Genomic DNA, 20,092 nt, shown 5'->3' with positions numbered 1-20,092 from the left:
TGTACTAATATCCTTTAGACTTTGTACACGACGTTTAGCTCTTGGTACGCGATTGTGTGCCAATATCTAAATGATTTTTATTCAAGATCGTGTACCAAGATCTTTTATATTTGCTACAGATTTTGAACCAAGATCGTTTAGATTTGATACACGATCATGGATCATGTACTAAGATCTTATAATTTTGTCAACGATCCCCAGTATTGACACTCAGATACTTGATAGGGGCCTTTACACAATAAGCAAAAAATAGGTCTTGTCTGATTCGAACATGACTTATGTGCTCCTCGAGGAGAATAGTGCTTAGGGTCTACGATTTCTTATCATGCGAAGTTTCTTGCATAATTAGGCTTGAAGACGCTATTCTCGAGATTTAGTGTTGTCACATTCTTCTTTTAAGACTCTTGGTCGCCACCGTAGTTAAATAATCTCTCTGCTGTAGCAAGAGTAGAGGCAAGATCTTGAATTTTTTGTTAATATAATTTTGTCTCAGCCCACAACTTGAGCCCTTCTACAAAGCACAATACTTTATGCTTTTTCGACATGTCTCTTATGGTTCCCCGTGTCTAAGTTCCCCCAGTTTTCTAGCTTCTTGCAATAAATTCAACATTTTCAAAAAAGAACTAAGCTCTTAGTTCTTCCTTAAAGTATTGTTACATTGACAATTTTGGACGTCGTTAACTTTCAACTTCCATTAAAGCTTTGCATCATCAAACAGATGCATGAAGGCTAATGTCACCTTAGTTTCCTCAAAGTTGGTTCCACTGGCCTTAAAGTATTGTTCCATATCAAAGATGAAAATTTCAAACTCATTAGCATCGAGGTTCCCATTGAAGGCTTTGGGTTTCAGGATCTTGAACTTCCACGAAGCAATACATGCTTGATTCGAAATCTGGTTTGCTAGTGCTCACATCGTTAAATTCACTTGCACTTTCATCTCGACCATTTTGGTTTTGATTGTCTCTATCGTGGCTCTAAAGTCGTCTGACAGATCGCTAAACAACTTTAGCATGGTCTTATGGGAATAGTCAAGCTCTTTGACATGCTCTTCCATGTGTGTAACAGAATTCGAAGAACTATTCTCAAGTTCAAAACTAACTGCTTGGGCGGTTTTATGTTCTATCGAATCAACCATTAGCGTTAATTCGTTTACAGGTAGTCCGTCTATCTGGGCATTTAATGCATCTAATGTGCTCCAACCTTTTTATCCAACTCAGTCAGTCGAGTCTAGAGAAATCTTACTTCGTTTGACAATTCTCTCATGTACAAGAATTGCTCTTAAATTCCAGTCAATGGCTCAAATTGCTACTTCGAAAGTTGTTTCATTGTCGACATAATTGTGTCTCACTTAGCCAAGGAGATAAAAAAGCTTCAATACCGCTTGTCATTATCTCGACCTTTCAGATATGGGACAGACGATTGTGAGACACTTGTCTTACCTCGATGAACAAGTTAGCAGTACTAAATCTGAAAGTTGCAAGCAAACTCACGATATTATGTAGCTTTCCTTCACGTTTTGAGAGAAAATTGTGTTTATAAAACGTGAGAGAGAAAGAAAGAATTGAAAAAATCATTGAAGACTGCCAATTGCAAAGAAAGCTTAGATTGCAAAGAGTACGACAAAACTTGGTCAGGGATTCAACTAGTGGATCTCCCTTATAGTACATTTTAAACATATTTAGATTTGACATGCTTACATAGGAAAAGTGCGAAATGTCACACCCAAAGGTCAACAACAGCAAAAGGAAAACAATGGACTAAACTAAACTAAATACAAAACATAAAGGATAAGGCAGGTTGAGAATGTTTTGGCATGCGGCCATAGGCAAACAACGCCCTGAACAAGCATGCTCATAACATTTGGTGTGTAGGTTTGAAATCAAATTACTAGAAATTAAACGTCTGTAGGCTTATCTGATGGGGTTTTGATGCCTAAAAGTTACAAATGTCTGTGTTTGGGATAGGATTTGAAAATTTGAGTTTCTGATACTTATGTTTGGGGTGTTGGTTTTGAATTTGTGGGTTTAACTAGTTTGTTTAGTTTTTTTTTTTTTTTTTTTTTTTTTGTAAATTGTACATCCAAAATTTTATCATGTCAAGATTATGCTTACATTTACAATTTCTACTATATGATCAATATATTGATATTTATTTATACTTGAGATCAAAATATATAGATAGGTCATCAATTTTCACCTTGAAAAAATATAACAAAATAAAAAAAATTCTTAAAAGGATTAATTTTAAACCAAAAAGAGAAAAAGAGAAAATTAAAGAAAGATGATCTAATAATTATTTATTATTAAAAAACTCCAAAATAAAAAAATAGAAGAATGCAAATAATAATTATTAAAAGACACCAACAGAAAAAAAAAAAAATGTAGTTTTAAAAAATATTGTTGTGATTAAGTCAATGGCCTCTTTGGAATCACTTAAATTTTTCTGTTGTACAAAAAATCATTTTTATTAATTTTGCAAGGTTGGTGGCGGTCATCAAAGTTGATGGACAGAAGTTTGTTAGCGAGGTTGTCGGAAATGGCACCCAATGGTTAACTGAATCCGACAATGGTTACCGAAAGTGGTATCTGGACTTGGCTGACAAATTTTCTATATTGAATTAAGAATGGGAAAAAAAGAGGTAATCCATGGGCTTGAAATAGATGTTTGCTATTCAAACCCATGGGAAAGAGTGTAGGAAGCGTGGTGAAAATGGTCGTCGATCAAGGGTGAAGATTAGAAGTGTTCAAAAAATAGTTGAAAATCGAATCGATTAACAAACCAAACCAAACCAAAACTGAATGCATGCAATTTGATTTGATTTGTGTTAAATTGAAACTGATTCTTATGCGGTTTGGTTCGATTTAAGACATTAAATTGATTCTAAAATCGAACCAAACCACTTTATTTTAAAAAATTATATATATCTTCTACTTAATTACTGTACAAATTAATTTAAACTATGTTTGTAACTTTGTAGGACTTATTTACGTATAATGTTCATAAAGGATTTCGATTATAATATTTATGCATAAGTGGGAGTTTGACATAAATGAGTAGTTCGGTTCGATTTCAAACAAGATTTTTTTTTGTATTTTTTTTGTTTAATGTGGTTTTAGCTTCAAACCGAACCATGAACACCCCTAGTAATGATGTCAACTATCGCCAATGATTAAGAAGACTGGTTGGCCGCTGACTGTCATGACAGTTGGTTGCCAAAGGTCATGACTATTGCTCATTGACCATCACCATGATCCTTTGTTAATAGGCACAACAATCAATCCTTAACTATAACGATTGGACGCCAATGATCAAGATGTTCACTTGATGACAGTGACGTCCAAAGTTGTAGGTCACTAACGATCAAGATGGTCAATCATTAACGGTCAAAACGATTGATAATCAACATTCAAGACGATCTAAAGCCAATGATCAAGACGATCCAAAGCTGACAATCAAGACAATCGGTCATTGTGACTGTCGATCGGTCACGGTTGGTCATTAATAGTTGATTTTGAAATTGACCAACATTTGTTATGAATTATGATTGATAAAAGAAGTGAATTTTTTTCTAAAATTGATGGTATTCATACAAATGAAACATATGCTATTCCAAACTCATTGTTAATGACAGGAATTTTATTTAAGTGCTCAAACAACAAAGCCGAACACCCTTAAGTTGAAAACCCATGGGCCAAACACCCATCCATACTTTAATTCTTTAGATCCACCACCCTTTTGGGCCTTATTATCCTATTGCTTTTTCTTGGTAGGGTTGATTGAGGTGAGCCGTCTCTCCCTGTATTGTCCTAACGAGAATTCATCCCTTCCATCCTATCAGAGTAATTTCTAACTGGAATTTGATCTGCTAAACTTTTCTCTCTGACTTGCTCGATTTTTATCAGAGCTGTATCTTTAACTTGCAGTTTGCATTCAATGATTTCTGGGTATTTTCTTGCGTTGCAGTTGGGTCAGAGCTTAAGGTTTCACAGTGTCTGAAATGGAGACCGATGAGGATGCTCTGAAAAAAACCCAGCTAGTGGAAGCCCGAGCAAGAAATATTAGTCACAATGTTAGGTGTATTGAGTGTGGTAGTCAATCCATTGAAGATTCACAAGCAGATATTGCGATTCTCCTCAGAAAGGTATCGGTTATTTAGGTTAACTTCAATCTAAATAATTTAACTAACACTTCTTCTCTCTTGTGCAAATTGCCTTTTTGTTTTCTCTTTTCAATGATGAAATTCAGAAATATGGATACTAGATTTCTGATGAAAATGGCTTGGAAGAAGTGTAGTTACTAAAGCTTCTTGTAATTGTGATTATAATACTAATTTACTCTTACAAGTAAAGGAGGAGAGGATGCAGTTACTGAAGGTCAATAAACCAAGTAATCCAAATAACTAGAAAATCATCTCAATCCAAAAAAAAAAAAAAAAAAAAAAAAAATTCTAACTTGTCAATGGGGGCATACTTTGAACCAGAAATCCTGCAATCTCTCTGGCAAGTATCAATGGAGGTCGAAACTTTCACAAGAGATGGTTCATGTCAATGGGAAATATAGTATTTAGTGGTTCTCTATTTCATAAACTACTTGAAGGAAATAGAAATAAATCAATTTTTTTTAATGAAAAATTCTTCTTTTGGATTAGTAGATTATCTACAAAATAACCATCTATGTTGCCATCCCCTTGGAAATTTTAAAATAATGCATAGTTTTAAATAACTTCATTTGATCACGGTGCCTCTTATGTCATAATGATGAATGAAAAAGAAGGTTATACCAGACCTTGAATCTTTGCCACACAACGATTTCTCACATATTTGTTGAGTTACCTGCCAATAATTCTTGGATGAATATTGCTTTGCAATAAATTTGCTTCACATTGGGTTGTATTTGTTATGTAACCATAGTTGATTCGTGATGAGATTCGGTCTGGGAAATCGGACAAAGATATCTACAAAAAGCTTGAGAATGATTATGGGGAGACGATCCTTTATACCCCAAAGTTTGACCTTCAAACTGCAGGCTTATGGCTATCACCGGTCAGTTAATGTGTGTGAAATTCAGAATTAAGCAAATAGTTCATCCTATTTCTTCTAATTTTAATTCTAAATATATTACACTTTGGAATAGGTGATAGTGGCTGGTGCTGCTGTAGGAGTATGGGCTTATAGTAAGCACAAGCAAAGGTCTAATGTTCACATCATGGCTTTAAATCTGGTCAGGGGTGTTCCATTGACCCCTAAAGAGAAGCAAACCATGTTAGATCTCCTCTCACCTCCGCCTTCTCAGAGAACCCCTTCTTCATGGTGGAGGAATTGGCGTAGGCAATGAGGCAACTGCTCCTTATTGCTAGCTCGAACAACAGTTCAAAGAGTTTCAGAGTATGTTGAAGATCTACACATTAGATTACAAATCTGAAAGCATTACAATTTTTGTACTGTATTATACTCAACGATGGTTTTATGATTACTTTTGCTAGAAAAAATGTTACCTACATTGTGAATATGAACTTGCACCTTACAATTCTGTTTATATTTGTTTCTTATCGCCAGTTTAGATGTTACCTAGTTAGGTTCATAGGGTTCTCTGAAGGAAACACACCAATGAACAGAAGTTTGGATTACCACACAATTCCAGGTTGTTATCACACTATTCCTGGACCCTATTTTCATTTAAAATTCTAAAGGATTATGCTCCAAGATAGTTTTGAGCTGTTTATGGAAGGTGGGTGGTAATGTTACAACTTTTGAGTGAATATGGATTCTTTTTAAACAAAGAACAAAATTTCTTTTATAATGTAGCCTCCCATTTTATAAATTAACCTTCGTTGACGACTCTTCAATTTAGTTTTATTGCTTTTGTTCTTACGGCTGGTGAGTGGAGTGTGATAGGGATGGGATGGAGGGAAAACTTCCACCATCCAAAACTCCTTAAAAGACCAACCTCCATGGAATTAAGGTACGTACAGAACAAGCATTGCAAATTCAACTTTGTGTATATATTCTTTGTCAAGTATCAGATGGATACTAGTTAGGGAGAAAATATGCACCCTAACTAAAGAAATGCTGTCCAAAGAACATGTTTGGAGCACTGGCTTACTTGGATTATATCTGGAAGATGGACAAAATGGTAGTTTTGTTTTGCAGAAAATCCAGTTAATGGGTGTTTAAATTAATAGTTGCTTAGATTCCCTAGGTTACATGTGTAGAAACACTATTTTAAGAAGAAATATTACTATGTTAGTATTTATCTTGGGATTTAGAAGATGTCAACCTCATCCTGAGTTTGTGTTTTGGCAGCGGTAGTGAGAAATTCTATGATCTAAGACATTTGAACAAACGGCTGAAGTGATGGATTGTGGAGAATTGAGTTAGTTTGGAACAAATTTAATTTCTGTAACAATCTAGTCCTAAAGTGTTGTGTAAAGAGTTTAATTTTTGTATTCATATTTGTAATAGTTTAGTCTCTACTACGAAAGATATTATTACGATTCAATGGACTGTCCATATATTTCAAGTTTTAAGAACAAAAAGGAGGAAACTTAAGAAGTTTAAGGGACTTCGTCTAGATGGCCTAAAGAGGATCCAGATGTGATTGTGCCCATCTATTAAACTAATGTTATATAGTATTTTATTGATGTTATTATTGAAGTAAAACGAGAGTTCACATTTTGAACTCGCGCACTCGCTTTCATTTATTCCTTGTTTCGGTTTATCTTCACTTTGTTAGTTCTTGCTCCCGTTTCTTGGCCTTGTTTTAGTTTTCTGTCCTTGCTCTTATATCTTGTTTTTAGTTTCTCTCTCATTTGTCCTTTAGTTTATTTCTCTTCTAAGAGCAAAGAGCACGAACATTTAGTCATACAAAAAGGGAAATAGAAAAAACAAAAAACAAAAATTGAGAGCGAGAAACAAGAAAACAAGAACGAGATTCACAATGCAACCATAATAAAACGTAAGCAAAAGGTCAACTAACCTAAGTTTTAAAAAGTCGAGTAATTTCAATTTTAGCCCAAATCTTACATCACCATACAATTATGTACGAGTTCCAATTTTCATTTTAATATCAAAACCCCAAAAGGACCATTCAATCCTTCAATCCATTGACCTCATACGAGAAGCAAACTATGTTGGATCAATGTGCTGGCACAGGCAGATTCTTGCTGCAGGGAAGTCTGGTTGGCTGCTATGTCAAGTTGTCAACTATCCAACTGGTGTTACATTGAGTCAACGACTAACGCAGCCACCAAAATGTTTTGGTACTCAGATCTGTCTTCATTTAAGAAATCACGTAAATCCAATCAGACATTCAAACAAAGGGGCTTTGCTGTTCTTTTATTAGTTGACTTCAATTTAAACGATAAACTTAGTTGACCCAGCTCTTTATTCAAAGTCTTACTTCTGTTTTTTATGATTAGTGAGTGGAAGGATCGTACAGTTGGAGGGGAGAAGATTTTCACATTGAAAACTCCTTAAAGACCAATTTCCAAGCAATCAAGGTACAAAACACATCTGGCATATTGCATATTCATCTTCGGGTAGATACTTCTGTGGTGAAGAACAGATGGATCGAAGCTCAGCTAATGGTTATGGTGGAACTACACAATCTGCTCAACATGGATTTTCAGGTCCAAGAATGTATGAAGCAAATACAGGGAATCCAGCTACTAATTATGGTGGTGGTGGGGATACACTAGAAACTGAGTTCTCAGGTCCAACTATGTATCAGGCAAATACTGTCCGTGGGAATGTTTGGAGCACTGGATTGTTTGATTGCCATGAAGATGAAACAAATGGTTCGTTTTTTTGCTCGTAATTTGGTTGATGACTATGTATGTTTCTAAGGTTGACTCTCTACTTTGGAAGATTGTTTTATCGTGTTTCTGTTGTGTTTTCAACTTGTGTATATGATGTTTTTGGTTCTTTGAGATGGATGATTTTATCCAACACTAAGAAGAGGGTTCTTAGACAATTTTTGTTAACAACTTAGGCTCCGTTTTTTAACCACGTCGTTTTTTGTTTTGAAAATGAACTTATTTTCTCTCGGTTTTTTAGAATAGTTGACATCTTCCTTAAGTACTAAGAGTTAAAATGTTAGCCAAACTTCAAAAACAAAAACAAGATTTTAAAACTACTATTTTACTTTTCAAAATTTAGCTTGTTTTTTTTTAAAAAAATGGTAAAAGTTAGATGGTAAAGCAAGAAATTTAAAGGTAGAAGGAGTGTTATCTATTGACTCCATTCTCAAAAACCAAAAAGAAAAAAACGAAAAATGGTTATCCAATTGGACTTTAGCTTCTAAACCTTCCTAGGTAATGATTTAGTCTATAGGAAGAAAAAGTATTGGTATGACTCACTAAGACTTTCTTTCATATGTAGATTCATAAATTGATTAGGGACCATATGTGTTTATAAAAAACAAAGGCTAACGAAAACTAAGTACTTAATTTTGATGAAAATTTTAAGAAAATTTAACATATAGGGAAAAAGCTGTTACATACTAAAGCACAACAAGTAGATTGTTATAAATTTACAACTGTTAGGACTAAATTGTTATTTTCACAAGTGTTCAAGAATCAGAAGTGTAAACCTTAATCTTTCTGTTCTTTTTTATTTAATTGTTGACTGTTAAAAGTTCTTGTTCACTATTTAAAAGGGTATGGTTATACATGGAGGGTTTTGAACATATCTTTTACACATTAGTTTCTATTTGGCAGCGGTCATGACAGCATTCCTACCATGTGTTACATTTGGACAGATTGCAGAAGTGATGGATCAAGGAGAATTGAGTAAAGCTTTCCTTTAACCTTCAACTTCTTTCTTTTCTCAGATTACCTTTTGCCGTTTTAAAATTGTGTCCGAGATCTTATATTTAATGAAATTGCTTTCTCCATCTTGTCACTAGACATAGCTAGTGAACCACATAAATCTATGTGTCAATTCTCTATTGTTCTACGTTGTTTGTCGATTTCTTTAACATTCTGGATGATAATATATGCGTGATATTGATTGCAGCCTGTCCTTTGGGAAGTCTTATATATGCTTTGATGATGCCTGCTTTGTGCTCTCAATGGTTGATGGGCTCAAAATACAGAACAAGACTGAGAGAGAGATATAATTTGGTAGAAGCTCCATATACTGATATCATTTCTCATGTGTTCTGCCCATGTTGTTCACTTTGCCAAGAGTTTAGAGAACTTCGAAAAAGAGGACTTGACCCAGCTTTAGGTACTTATAAATTCTATTTCTTTTATTTTACATTGCCCAAGTCTTGAGAATAATGACTTTGTATGGTTCTTAAACACTTGCTAATCACTTCTACCAGCTACCAAACAGTCTTTGCTTAATAGTTTAAGGCGTGTTTTTAGAGTAACCATGGAAATAACAGAAATGATGCATTAGGCTTTTAGTTTCCAAGGCAGTTTGGAAAGTTAAATTAATAATTTGTTAATGTAACTTTGTTGTGTACACAGGATGGAATGGAATTTTGGCTCAAAGACAAGCAACACAAAATGAAACAATGGAAGTTCCTCCTCCAACACAAACCATGTTTTGATAAACAAATGGAAAACCTGTTGAATTTTCTCATCCATCAATCTGTGTGTGTGGTTCTGGTTCTGTTTCTACAACTTATTTCTTCCTTTTCTCTAAGATTTTGAATTTGTTAAAATTTGTGGATTACTCAGATGACAAAGAAGAGGTAGATGCCATTTCTGTCTTCCCCCACCACTGGTCCATTCTTTATGAATGTATTTGAAAGCAAATTTTGATGGAAAGTAGATAAATCCGAAAACATTAAAGTGTTTGATAACTATTCCAAATAACTCTTCAAATGTATTTTGAACTATTTTTATTTAACATGTTTAAATAAAAAATGAGTTTTCTTTAATATATATATCTTTTCAATTCAATCGAGACTCTAAGATCCAATTTGTTTTACAAGTTTTCTCATGTAATTTCATACATATCTTTAGTATCCTTGTTTGTTTTACATAAATTTATTTCTTTAAATTCAAGATATCTACCAATTTTAAAATTAAACCAATTTTTTAATAACTTATAAAAATGTGGGACTTTTATGTTTGGGAGATGAACAACCGATATATTATTTAATTAATTTATAAATTAATATCAATTATTTATTATTGTTAATTTTAGTTAATTATTGAATATAAATATATTATTTAGTCTTAATAAATTTTAACAAATATTTTTACCATCAATATTTTATGTTATTAACCGTTTAGTATAAATTATTGTTGTTAATTATCAATATTTTAATATTAATTTAATTATTTTTAGTAATTAATTTATTTACATTCCTTTAGAAGTTATTATTTTATTTTTCATTTTGTTAACTAAATAACTTATTAACATAACAATAAACTAGTTTATGTTAAATTTAATTTTAATTTTTATAAATGATTGAATTAAACACACAAATTTAATTATTCTAAACATTTAAAATTCAAACATTCAAATTACATATATTTAATATCTATATCCATAAAACAATATCGATTCTTTCAAGTAGTCTCTAATTTATTGAGAAAAAGTGGTTATTCATGTACCATAGTAGTACCAATCATGTAATCCAATGCTTCCTCTTAAAAATCAATTATTTCAAATATGTGTAATAAAATTAATATTTAACGTCATTTTTTTATATATCAAACCGAGTTGAACTTAATCATAATTAAGATGATTTGAAAGTTTGAATCAGCCAAGCTTGAATGGTTATACTAAAAAATATCATTTATGTTTATTTCATATTTACAACAATAAATATGAAATTGTTTTTCTTGGCCAAATAAAATATTACACTATCGAAGACACTGAAATATTGTATAAATTTAAGTATGTTATATCAAATTAAGATAGAAATTATATTGAAATAGAATAGTGTGGTTGGAATAATACATCATTTCAAGATATCATATCCTCATTGAAAAATCATACAAACAAAGCAGATGTGACTGTCTAAATGTTCCTAAACATCCTTACAAATTTTCCCTTCAAATATCTTTTTTGTTTAGAAACTATTTCCATTTTTTCATTTGTTTTTCATTAAAACAAAGAAAGTATGATATTATTGTAGTATTAGAAAAATCTTCGACATGCATGTTTAAGCTCGTCATTGAAGCCGAATGACTGAAGATTGTCAATGTTTAAATATTAACGGATGTACTTTAGAAATCAAGAATTTGGTAGTTTGATTTACGAGGAAACTACTCAATCAGGGTTGTTGATCTCTTTTGTTAATAGTAGTCCAAATGCCAACAAAGTTTCCATCTTAATTAAGTCTTTTCCCCCGTTTGATTAGATAATCCTTTGGTTTTGGGATCCTCTAACTTTTCTTCAAAAATACTTTTGAACTTTCAAATTTTAAAAAATTAATAGTTTCCATTCATATACTAAGGTGTTTTTCTTAAAAACTTTTTTAAGGTCAATGACATATTCGATACAATTAAAGAAATTTGAAAGATATTTTGAAAAAAGCATTAAGGGTATCATTCTAAAACTTTATTTTAAAAGTTTACGTTTTTTTTTTTAAACTTTATTTGAATGTTTTATTGATAATTCGAAGATTTCACTATTTTGGTTGTGACCAAATAACCCTAAATTTAATTGGTAAGACTTGTTTGATAACTATATCATTTTTTTTTTTTTAATTTTTGGTTTTTGATAACTAGATTAAGTTTTTTTTTTGTCACGTAGGATTAAATTGAAGGGCGCATAAGCTAGCAAAAACCCTCACTAATAAAAAAAATAAAAACTTATTTTCTCTCCGTTACTTCAACCATTTGTATCATTCTTCAATAGAATAATTGAATTTTTAGCCAAATTTAAAAAATAAAAATCAAGTTTCTAAAACATTTTTTTCTAGTTTTAAAAATTTGGCTTAGTTTTTTAAAACATTACTAGCAGATAATAAAGAAAATATGAAATTCATAAACTTGTGGAGTAATGACAATGATGAGCTAAGTTTACATCTACAAGTGAAAGAGAAAGCAAATCAAAATACCTAAATAATTCTCAATCATTTTGTGGAAAACACAATCCCTCATTTGTTGATAAATTGAAGCACAGTTACTACATTTCTCCTTAGTTAACAGAGTGATGCAAATCACAGATCAGTTATAAAACTTGAGAAGCTTCCACTCTTTCTTAAATGAATTAAACAGCTTACATTCGGATTTGTCATCCTAAATAAACAACTCCATTTGTTGGCGGTGCCTCAAACTGAATACTTCGATAGCGATTTCGACCAACGTCTTGACCCCCCCATTCACAGAAACCCATCACTTGAATGTCCCCAGATGGTCAATTTATTACCTATTCAATTTGATTAAACGTTTTCGTCTACCATCTCCATAACCAAATAATATATTGTACACAAGTAGTTAGGACTCACCGCCCTTTTCCTTCTTAGCCACCTACCTTTTCTTCATGAACTATTCTACATTTAATAACCCCACCTCTTTATTTACTCGTATCTCTCATCTTTCACTTCCCTCTTCTCGTTTGATTGCCATTCGATCGAGTTCTGCTTGCTTTTGTATTGGGAAGAGCATTCCCAAGTTCTGTTTTTCACGTTTTCGGTTGTTTTCAGGTGACTTTTCTTCCTTTTTAGTTGTTTGTTTATTGTGGGAAATCATGAAAAGATGGGTAATGATGGGAAATTTGTTTTGCTTTTTTTTTTAATTTTTGGTTTCTGGGTCATTTAGAAAGTTTCTCTACATAGTTGATTGGAAATTTATTTTCCATTGTTCTTATGTGGGTTTGGTTTTTGAAGTTGTTTTGTTCATCTACTCTGTCACCAGCTAGTTGGGCTTGTTTGTTCTTATGTTTTTGGGATGAGTAGTTGTATCTTTTGACTTTTACTTGGGGTGGAATTAGTTGATTTCTAGAATGTATAATTGAAGCTCAATCATGCCATTGCTACTAGTCAATGATTACAATCTCCTTGATTCTGAGACCTTTCCTTCAGTCATGACGATTGATCCCATTATGGTTCCCTCTCACTTACCTTGCGTGGTGGGCCGGGATCTTTAGAGCATAGTAGAAGATCACCTTTCTGCTAGCTTTCATGAATGTATAGCTTGAAACCCCACCATGGCATTTCTTCTGTTAAATTTATAGCTAGTAACGAACTTCCGGGAGCTAGTTTTGTAATAATCTGAATGAAGTTCTACATGACATGCATTAGGTTCCACCAATTGGAAGTATAAAAGTATCGTGTTAACTGTTATATATGTTCTTATTCTGATTATTATTTCCTTCTCATGTTATGCAGTATTAAGTTCTTATACCTTCATGGAGGTGGTCAAATCAGCTGCAAAGCATGGGGCAACTTGCCGTGAGAATGTTGCTATTAGAGCTAACCAGAAAAGTCATAGTTACATACAACTGATCTCATCTGCACTAAAGATATCTGATCTATTGACTAGCAGTGATCTACGAACTGTATGTCTACTTTATATGGTGAAAACTGGATATTTTAGTTTGATACTGTGGCGTTTGCTTGGTATATTTGTACGTGATTTTGTTATGAGATTATAGCAAGCAGAAGGTCTAATTGATGTTTTTGTCATGAGATTGTAGTAAGCAGAATGTTGACTTGGTTTGATATTGAACTTCAAAATGTAATTTCCTTTTTATTCCAGAAAAAAATGTCACTAATGGATTCATTGCACCATTTAAATAATTGTTTCAGTGCTCGAGGGATGACTAAACTTTTAGTTCTTGCTACATTTTTTGAAGTATGATGAAGTGTACCATTATCGCTTTTTCGACCACTTTGAATCACTTAATTGATTCATAATCTTATTAAATGATGTGAAGGGTCATGGGCATCTTGGTGGAGCAAAAATTGGCATTGTAGCAAAACCCTCGGCTGAATTTCTTGCTGGAGTGCTGGGAACTTGGTTTAGTGGAGGTGTTGCTGTTCCACTTGCACTCAGCTATCCAGAGGCTGAGCTCTTACATGTCTTGAATGATTCGGTTTGGTTTTGCCTACCCTCTCATAACTTTTTCTCCCTTCTAATGTCTTATTACTGGAAAATTCTACTTTGACTAGTTCATCTTAACATCTATTTCTATTTTCCCTTTGTGTGAGGAAAGTTGTAGAAGTATTTAACAGTTTACTTGACTGTAGGAGGTCTCCATGATACTGAGTACTGAAGATCATGTTGAATTTATGCAAAGTGTTGCTGCTAAAACAGTTGCAACAGTTTCTCTTATTCCACCTGTTCCTCATATTTATTCAGAAAGAAACTCTCATGATCAATCAACCAATATAGAAGTAGATGCAGCAGATGCAGATAGAGTTTTTCAGGGGACAGTAGAGAACTTGAGTAAGATAGCGGATTGAATTGCTTTGTAAACTTATGGATTGTACCCATCAAACATGTCTTTTATTTCTCATTTCAAATGTGAAGGTGATGATCCTGCATTGATAATTTATACTAGTGGTACAACTGGTAAACCAAAAGGAGTTGTTCACACTCATAAAAGCATCACTTCACAGGTATGGCATGTTCTTCTTATGTGTGTGATAAATTATGATAAACGACCTCACTCCACAGAATTAATAACAATAATATGTGTGAGGTCCAGCATTCATAATTGATATAATTTTTTTTTGGATCCTTTGGTCTAATTTCAGGTTCAAATGTTGTCAAATGCTTGGGAATATACATCAGCTGACCAATTTCTGCATTGTCTTCCCCTGCATCATATCCTTGAATTATGTTCATTTTTCACAGGATCGCTTTAATTGTCTTATTTCTGCAACTTACGATGGAGTGGAAAATTGTTGATGTTAACTAGTAATGCACATGTTCATGGGCTGTTCAATGGCTTGTTAGCTCCTATCTATGCAGGTTCCACGGTAATTTAACTTTATTGAGATTTCTTTGAAATTAGGTTTTTTTCCCATTTCTGTTGTTCTATGCATAAAAGTTCTAGCTCAATTTCAAAGTCAGCTTGACTTCGGCTTCTTTTTCATGTTTCCAATCAAGGTTGAGTTTATGCCAAAATTTAGTGTCAGTGGTATCTGGAAAAGGTGGCGGGAATCATATCCATCCAAGAGTTCTAAATCTGATGATGCTATAACTGTTTTTACCGGGGTACGCACAGTTCTTTTGCTGAGGTTGCATTTTTTTTTTTAAATGTTATACGGCCTTGTTGCCTAGATTTTAAATACGACATGATGCCAAAGCTTACCAAACACAAGTCACAATGGAATTTAACACTCTCAAATGTATCTATGAAGTCACTCCAATTGGATTGCTTACAATGATTAGCTGTCTGCCTTAATGAATTAACTATTTTTTGGTTATGCTCTTTATTTTGCATGTTTCTGTCAATTATTGATCATTTAATGAATTAATATTATTATAGAGGTTAAAAACTATACCCATTGAAGCATCATAATGATAGGAATGCTATTAGGAAATAATTAGAGTATTAAGAGCATATTAGCAATTAAAGAAGTTGTTATGATAGTTTCTTATAAATAGAGAAAGTGAGCAAGGGAAAAATGTTGGCAATATTTTGGTGAGTGAATAAGGCTTGACAATGATCTCAAGATTGGGAGGCCATGTACCTCTATGACTTCTTTTTTTCTTCATAGTTTGGTTATCTTTCATATCTCAATATATTTGGGATCTATAACATTTTTCATATTGAAAAGTTCTTAAATATTAAAACGTTTTCCAATCAAATATCTGTGGATGTATAGGTTCCGACCATGTATGCTCGATTGTTACAAGGTTATGAAGCAATGGATTCAGAGCTACAGCTTGCTTCTGCCTCTGCTGCAAGACAGTTGCGCCTTATGGTGAGTTTGAGGGAAGAAAGGATCCTGAAATATTTGCATAATTATGAACGGTTCATTTATCAAACCTAATAATGTTATCTTTGGGGGTTTCAAAGTAGCAAATATCTTGTATAGTACGATAATTGACTCTGGCTATGGTATGTTCTTTGGTCTTTCTAACGTATTTTAACTGTATCCTGCTACCAAAGTTCCTTGTTTTACCTTAAAATTTACTCTTATCTCCTTCAGATGTGTGGCTCTTCTGCACTTCCTCCTCCTATCATGAAACAATGGAAGGAAGTAACTGGCCATGAACTTTTGGAACGATATGGTATGACCGAAGTAAGTGAATTTAGTTTGAGAATTTATTAAGGTTGTATCCTAGTGACATCACACCATTTTATTTCTTTTCATTTTATTTTTTGTTGCTAGAAAAAACACTAAAGTATTATCCTCTCAATTATGCTTTTTTAGTTTGTCATGGCAATTTCAAATCCTTTAAATGGTCAGAGAAAGATTGGAACTGTTGGCAAACCCTTCCCTGGCGTGGAGGTTAGTACTCCCCCCCTCCTGATCACCACACTCGACACACAAAAAATCCATAATCAAAGCAGCTCACAAAAGTTGCAAAAGGGTCTTCTTGTTAGTATTTAGGAAAAGAGATTGGTAGTCTCAAGAAGCCCTTGTCAAGGATGCTCCATCTACGAATGGACAAATACCAAATTCTTGTTTTATTTTATATTATTATTTTTGGAATAAGAAACTAAGGTTCTTGGAAAGAGATGAAAGGATATTCGAGGGCATACAAATAAAAAAAAAAGCAGGTACAGATAAAATTGTAGGAAAGGTGCCCAATCCAAAAGAACAAAGACAAGCGAATACTTACAAAGGAAGGTTTTAAAGCTCCTTCCTTCATAGATTTTGAAATTCACTCCCCGAGCAGTTCATTTTTTTTCACAGAATAGATGAAGAAAGTTTGCATAATTCCAACTGGCGCACGCTAGAAAAGCTAAAGGTCTCAAAGTCATACATACCAAGAAGTTGTATGTTTGAATTTTTGGGTGAGCTTAATTAAGGAAAGCGTAGATGTTTACAAAGTCTGGTTTTGGGGAGAGCATGAACTTAAAAGAGAAAATAAAAAGTAAGGAGAAAAATAAAATAAAATAAAAACTAAACGTATTGCATTTTGGTATAATTTGATTGCTCATCTTAAGAAACATGTTATTACAGTCCTGTAGATAGTAAAGGCATGATCATTTATATTAAATAGTATTAACGGGTGATGTGAACTCTATCAACTGCAAAGATGTAATAAGCCCGTAAAACTAGTGGTTGTTAACCTTTGCATCTGACAAATGAGATGAACTTTCTGCCATCCTTTCAAAGTCATACTGAAAAAACTACTTACCACTGGATTGTATTCACTACTTGTGTCTCTCTGCTCTTCAAATTTCTTTTAAATGCTACACTCTGCACGTGTTAGGCCAAGATTGTTGCAGATGATGGGAGTACCAATGATTCAAGCTTGGAGGGCGAGCTGTGTATTAGGAGCCCTTCAATGTTTAAAGAATATTGGAAGCTTCCCGAGGTAGGTAGAATTGTAGAAATATGAATGACACCTTAAATACTGTGGTATTATTCTTATAAGCTTGAAATGCACTAGTCAAAAAAATTGAAGAACGAACTACCAATGTGAGCACAACCTTAATTGGTTGAGGCACTATATTCTTGACTCCCTCAACCTCAACCAAGAGGTTAGAGGTTCAAATTCTTCTACTCTACATATTTTTTAATTCTCAAATGGAGAAAAAAAAAATTATGTGGCATTTCAACTGATAAAGTTCAATTAGTTTGAAACTTCTATTCTAGCTTAAAATTTTCTCCCTGCACTTGTACCTTTTACTAAAAAGGAGAAGAAAAAAAAAATAATAAAAGGAGGAATTGTAATTGATTCAAATAAATCCTATGATTTTCTTTCTGTAGGTTACCAAAGAATCTTTTATTGATGGTGGTTTCTTCAAGACTGGAGATGCTGCTAGACTTGATGAAGATGGTGGTTACTACATCATACTAGGACGTAAGTTACTTATAACATACATTCTATTTATAGGATGCCTGAGCTCTTTTTACGCTTTCACTCCTATAACCTGCAAATCGAATGCATGTTTTATTTTTCGAGCATGTGATGGTGATGGAGTAATGAATTGATACCTATTAGACAATAGCATTAGCTTCGACCCTGTTGAATCAAACATGCTTCCTTGTCCAGGCATGAGAATGGCGCTGGGTCTTTCCATGTTCCATCTTTTTGCTAGTCCTGTCAGAGTAGGGTTGTACATGCATCTGATAACTTAAAGTTGTTAACAAAGCATTTCAGAGATGTCTTTGCATGCTCATCATACTTATACCACTTTGCAAACGTTAACTTTATCAGCTTCAAGCTCTTGTCAGCTATGCATATTTTAGTACGTTTTATTAAAACCCTCCTAGTTGGTGATGTGCTCCCACATTCACAGGTGACAATAAGCAATAGAGTTTACTTGTAAGTATATCCAAAGTGGGTAACAACAACATAAGGGATTCAACTCCCTCTTATGCGATTTTGTTTTGGTCACAACTCTCTTGATAGTGTGAGCCACCTAATATTTGCAACATGTGAATTGTGGGGTTAGCCTCAACATTTAGTTAATTTAACTGATTTGACATTCTCCTTTTTGTATATGGTTGCTATTTAATTCGACGTTCTATTCTTTCTATTAATTTAAGTCTTGATAATTTGAAAAACTATCTTAAAGTGTTTGTGCTAATAATAACCTATGCCATGAATTGAATCGTTTTTTTTCCCTCCCTTTTCTGATGTTTCAGGTTTGAGTGCCGATATCATGAAAGTTGGGGGATATAAGTTATCAGCATTAGAGATTGAATCAGTGATTTTGCAGGTAGCTCCATCGATCCTTCTATTATCTCTCTCTTAAGGAAAGTGAGAGAGGACCCCCTAGCACACAAAAGAAAGAATGACTACTGACTAAATCACTTTGTGCAGCATCCGTCTGTCATAGAATGTTGTGTGTTGGGATTACCAGACAAAGACTACGGAGAACGTGTCTGTGCAATTGTTGTGCTTCAGGCTAACATGAAAACGACAATACCTGATGGGTCCAATCCTAGTATGAGCTTAGATGAACTTCGAACATGGGCTAAAGACAAGCTTGCACCATACAAGGTAATTCAGAGAGAAGTATCTAGTTGTAAATCTGCCATCATTTTCACGTAAATACGTTGTTAAGACAGTTTGATAAACTAATAATAATATGACACGTTTTTTCCAGTTACCAACTATGTTATTGTTGAAGGACTCGCTGCCTCGGAACGCAATGGGAAAGGTTTGTTGCATTTTCAAGAGACATTTCTTCACATTCCTTCCTTTTGTCTAATTGAGCTGTCACTGCTCTTGAATTACAGGTGAACAAGAAAGAGTTGAAGAAAAAGCTGATAGTCGAAGAGTAAACCTAATAGACAATTTGGACCTATTGGCGATGAAAAGCAAGGCATAGACATTTGTTCTTACTAGTAGTAATAGTGTTGATTATTTGATTACTTTTGTAATCACTGCTATTAAGCCATTAATTAGGTTCTGTAATGTATATCATTCCTAGACAACTGAAGAAACAAACAATGGTTCTATAATGAAACTAGTTGATTTTTGGAAAGACATGCAAAAGTAATAGAATAATCATTTTATATTTAATTACTATGCCTATTATATACTGGCTTGTTCTTATTAATAAAATCGAAACGAATTCGGTCGCCATGTCGCCATGATTAATTATGATAATTGGGTTGATTAATTATGATAATTGGATAACCCAAGGAGGAAGTGGGAGGAGAAGCCATAGTTTCGAGAGAAAGGGAAAATAGATAGATAATAATAATAATATACAAATAGATAATAAAATAAAATAAAGAGAATTTTAGTTTCCAATATTTGTTTACCCAAATTCTCATTTGTTAATACAAACAAAATTCAAATCAAACGAGACAATTTTGAGTTTTAAATTTTTAAATTTTTTAAAAAGTATCTCTTAAGGTAAAATGTTAAAGTTATTTAAAATAACAAAAATATGTTCGTTCTAAAATCATTTATAACCTATTTTGATTATACAAAAATTTTATATTTTAAACTCTAAAATTAAGTATATAAAATTAATTATGAGTGATTAAAATCATGGGTTTAGATTAATAATTAGAATGAAACTATATATATTTATCT

General features: G+C 33.1%; 3 protein-coding genes across 3 annotated transcripts; all 3 read left to right on the top strand.

Annotated features, from left to right (window-relative positions):
* Positions 1-3,690: 3,690 nt before the first annotated feature.
* Positions 3,691-5,702, top strand: LOC101208019 (cytochrome c-type biogenesis CcmH-like mitochondrial protein). Its single transcript, XM_004149251.3, has 4 exons — positions 3,691-3,839; positions 3,964-4,141; positions 4,911-5,042; positions 5,134-5,702. The coding sequence occupies exons 2-4, from the start codon at positions 3,998-4,000 to the stop codon at positions 5,332-5,334; spliced, it is 477 nt and encodes a 158-aa protein (XP_004149299.1). The 5' UTR covers positions 3,691-3,839; positions 3,964-3,997; the 3' UTR covers positions 5,335-5,702.
* A 1,461-nt stretch (positions 5,703-7,163) lies between these two features.
* Positions 7,164-9,813, top strand: LOC101208262 (protein PLANT CADMIUM RESISTANCE 8). Its single transcript, XM_011652251.2, has 4 exons — positions 7,164-7,795; positions 8,717-8,788; positions 9,015-9,227; positions 9,473-9,813. Exons 1-4 carry the CDS (start codon positions 7,564-7,566, stop codon positions 9,553-9,555), a joined length of 600 nt encoding a protein of 199 aa, XP_011650553.1. The 5' UTR covers positions 7,164-7,563; the 3' UTR covers positions 9,556-9,813.
* A 2,389-nt stretch (positions 9,814-12,202) lies between these two features.
* Positions 12,203-19,570, top strand: LOC101208501 (malonate--CoA ligase). The gene is made up of 17 exons (XM_004149253.3): positions 12,203-12,612; positions 13,297-13,466; positions 13,845-14,003; positions 14,158-14,356; positions 14,441-14,529; positions 14,668-14,737; positions 14,840-14,892; positions 15,023-15,130; positions 15,745-15,843; positions 16,072-16,164; positions 16,297-16,374; positions 17,306-17,410; positions 17,806-17,899; positions 18,688-18,761; positions 18,866-19,045; positions 19,152-19,205; positions 19,285-19,570. Exons 1-17 carry the CDS (start codon positions 12,450-12,452, stop codon positions 19,327-19,329), a joined length of 1,833 nt encoding a protein of 610 aa, XP_004149301.1. The 5' UTR covers positions 12,203-12,449; the 3' UTR covers positions 19,330-19,570.
* Positions 19,571-20,092: the final 522 nt, after the last annotated feature.

Source organism: Cucumis sativus, chromosome 3, assembly GCF_000004075.3.
Source record: "Cucumis sativus cultivar 9930 chromosome 3, Cucumber_9930_V3, whole genome shotgun sequence".
NCBI lineage: Eukaryota > Viridiplantae > Streptophyta > Magnoliopsida > Cucurbitales > Cucurbitaceae > Cucumis > Cucumis sativus.
This window is presented reverse-complemented; position numbering and strand designations above follow the sequence as displayed.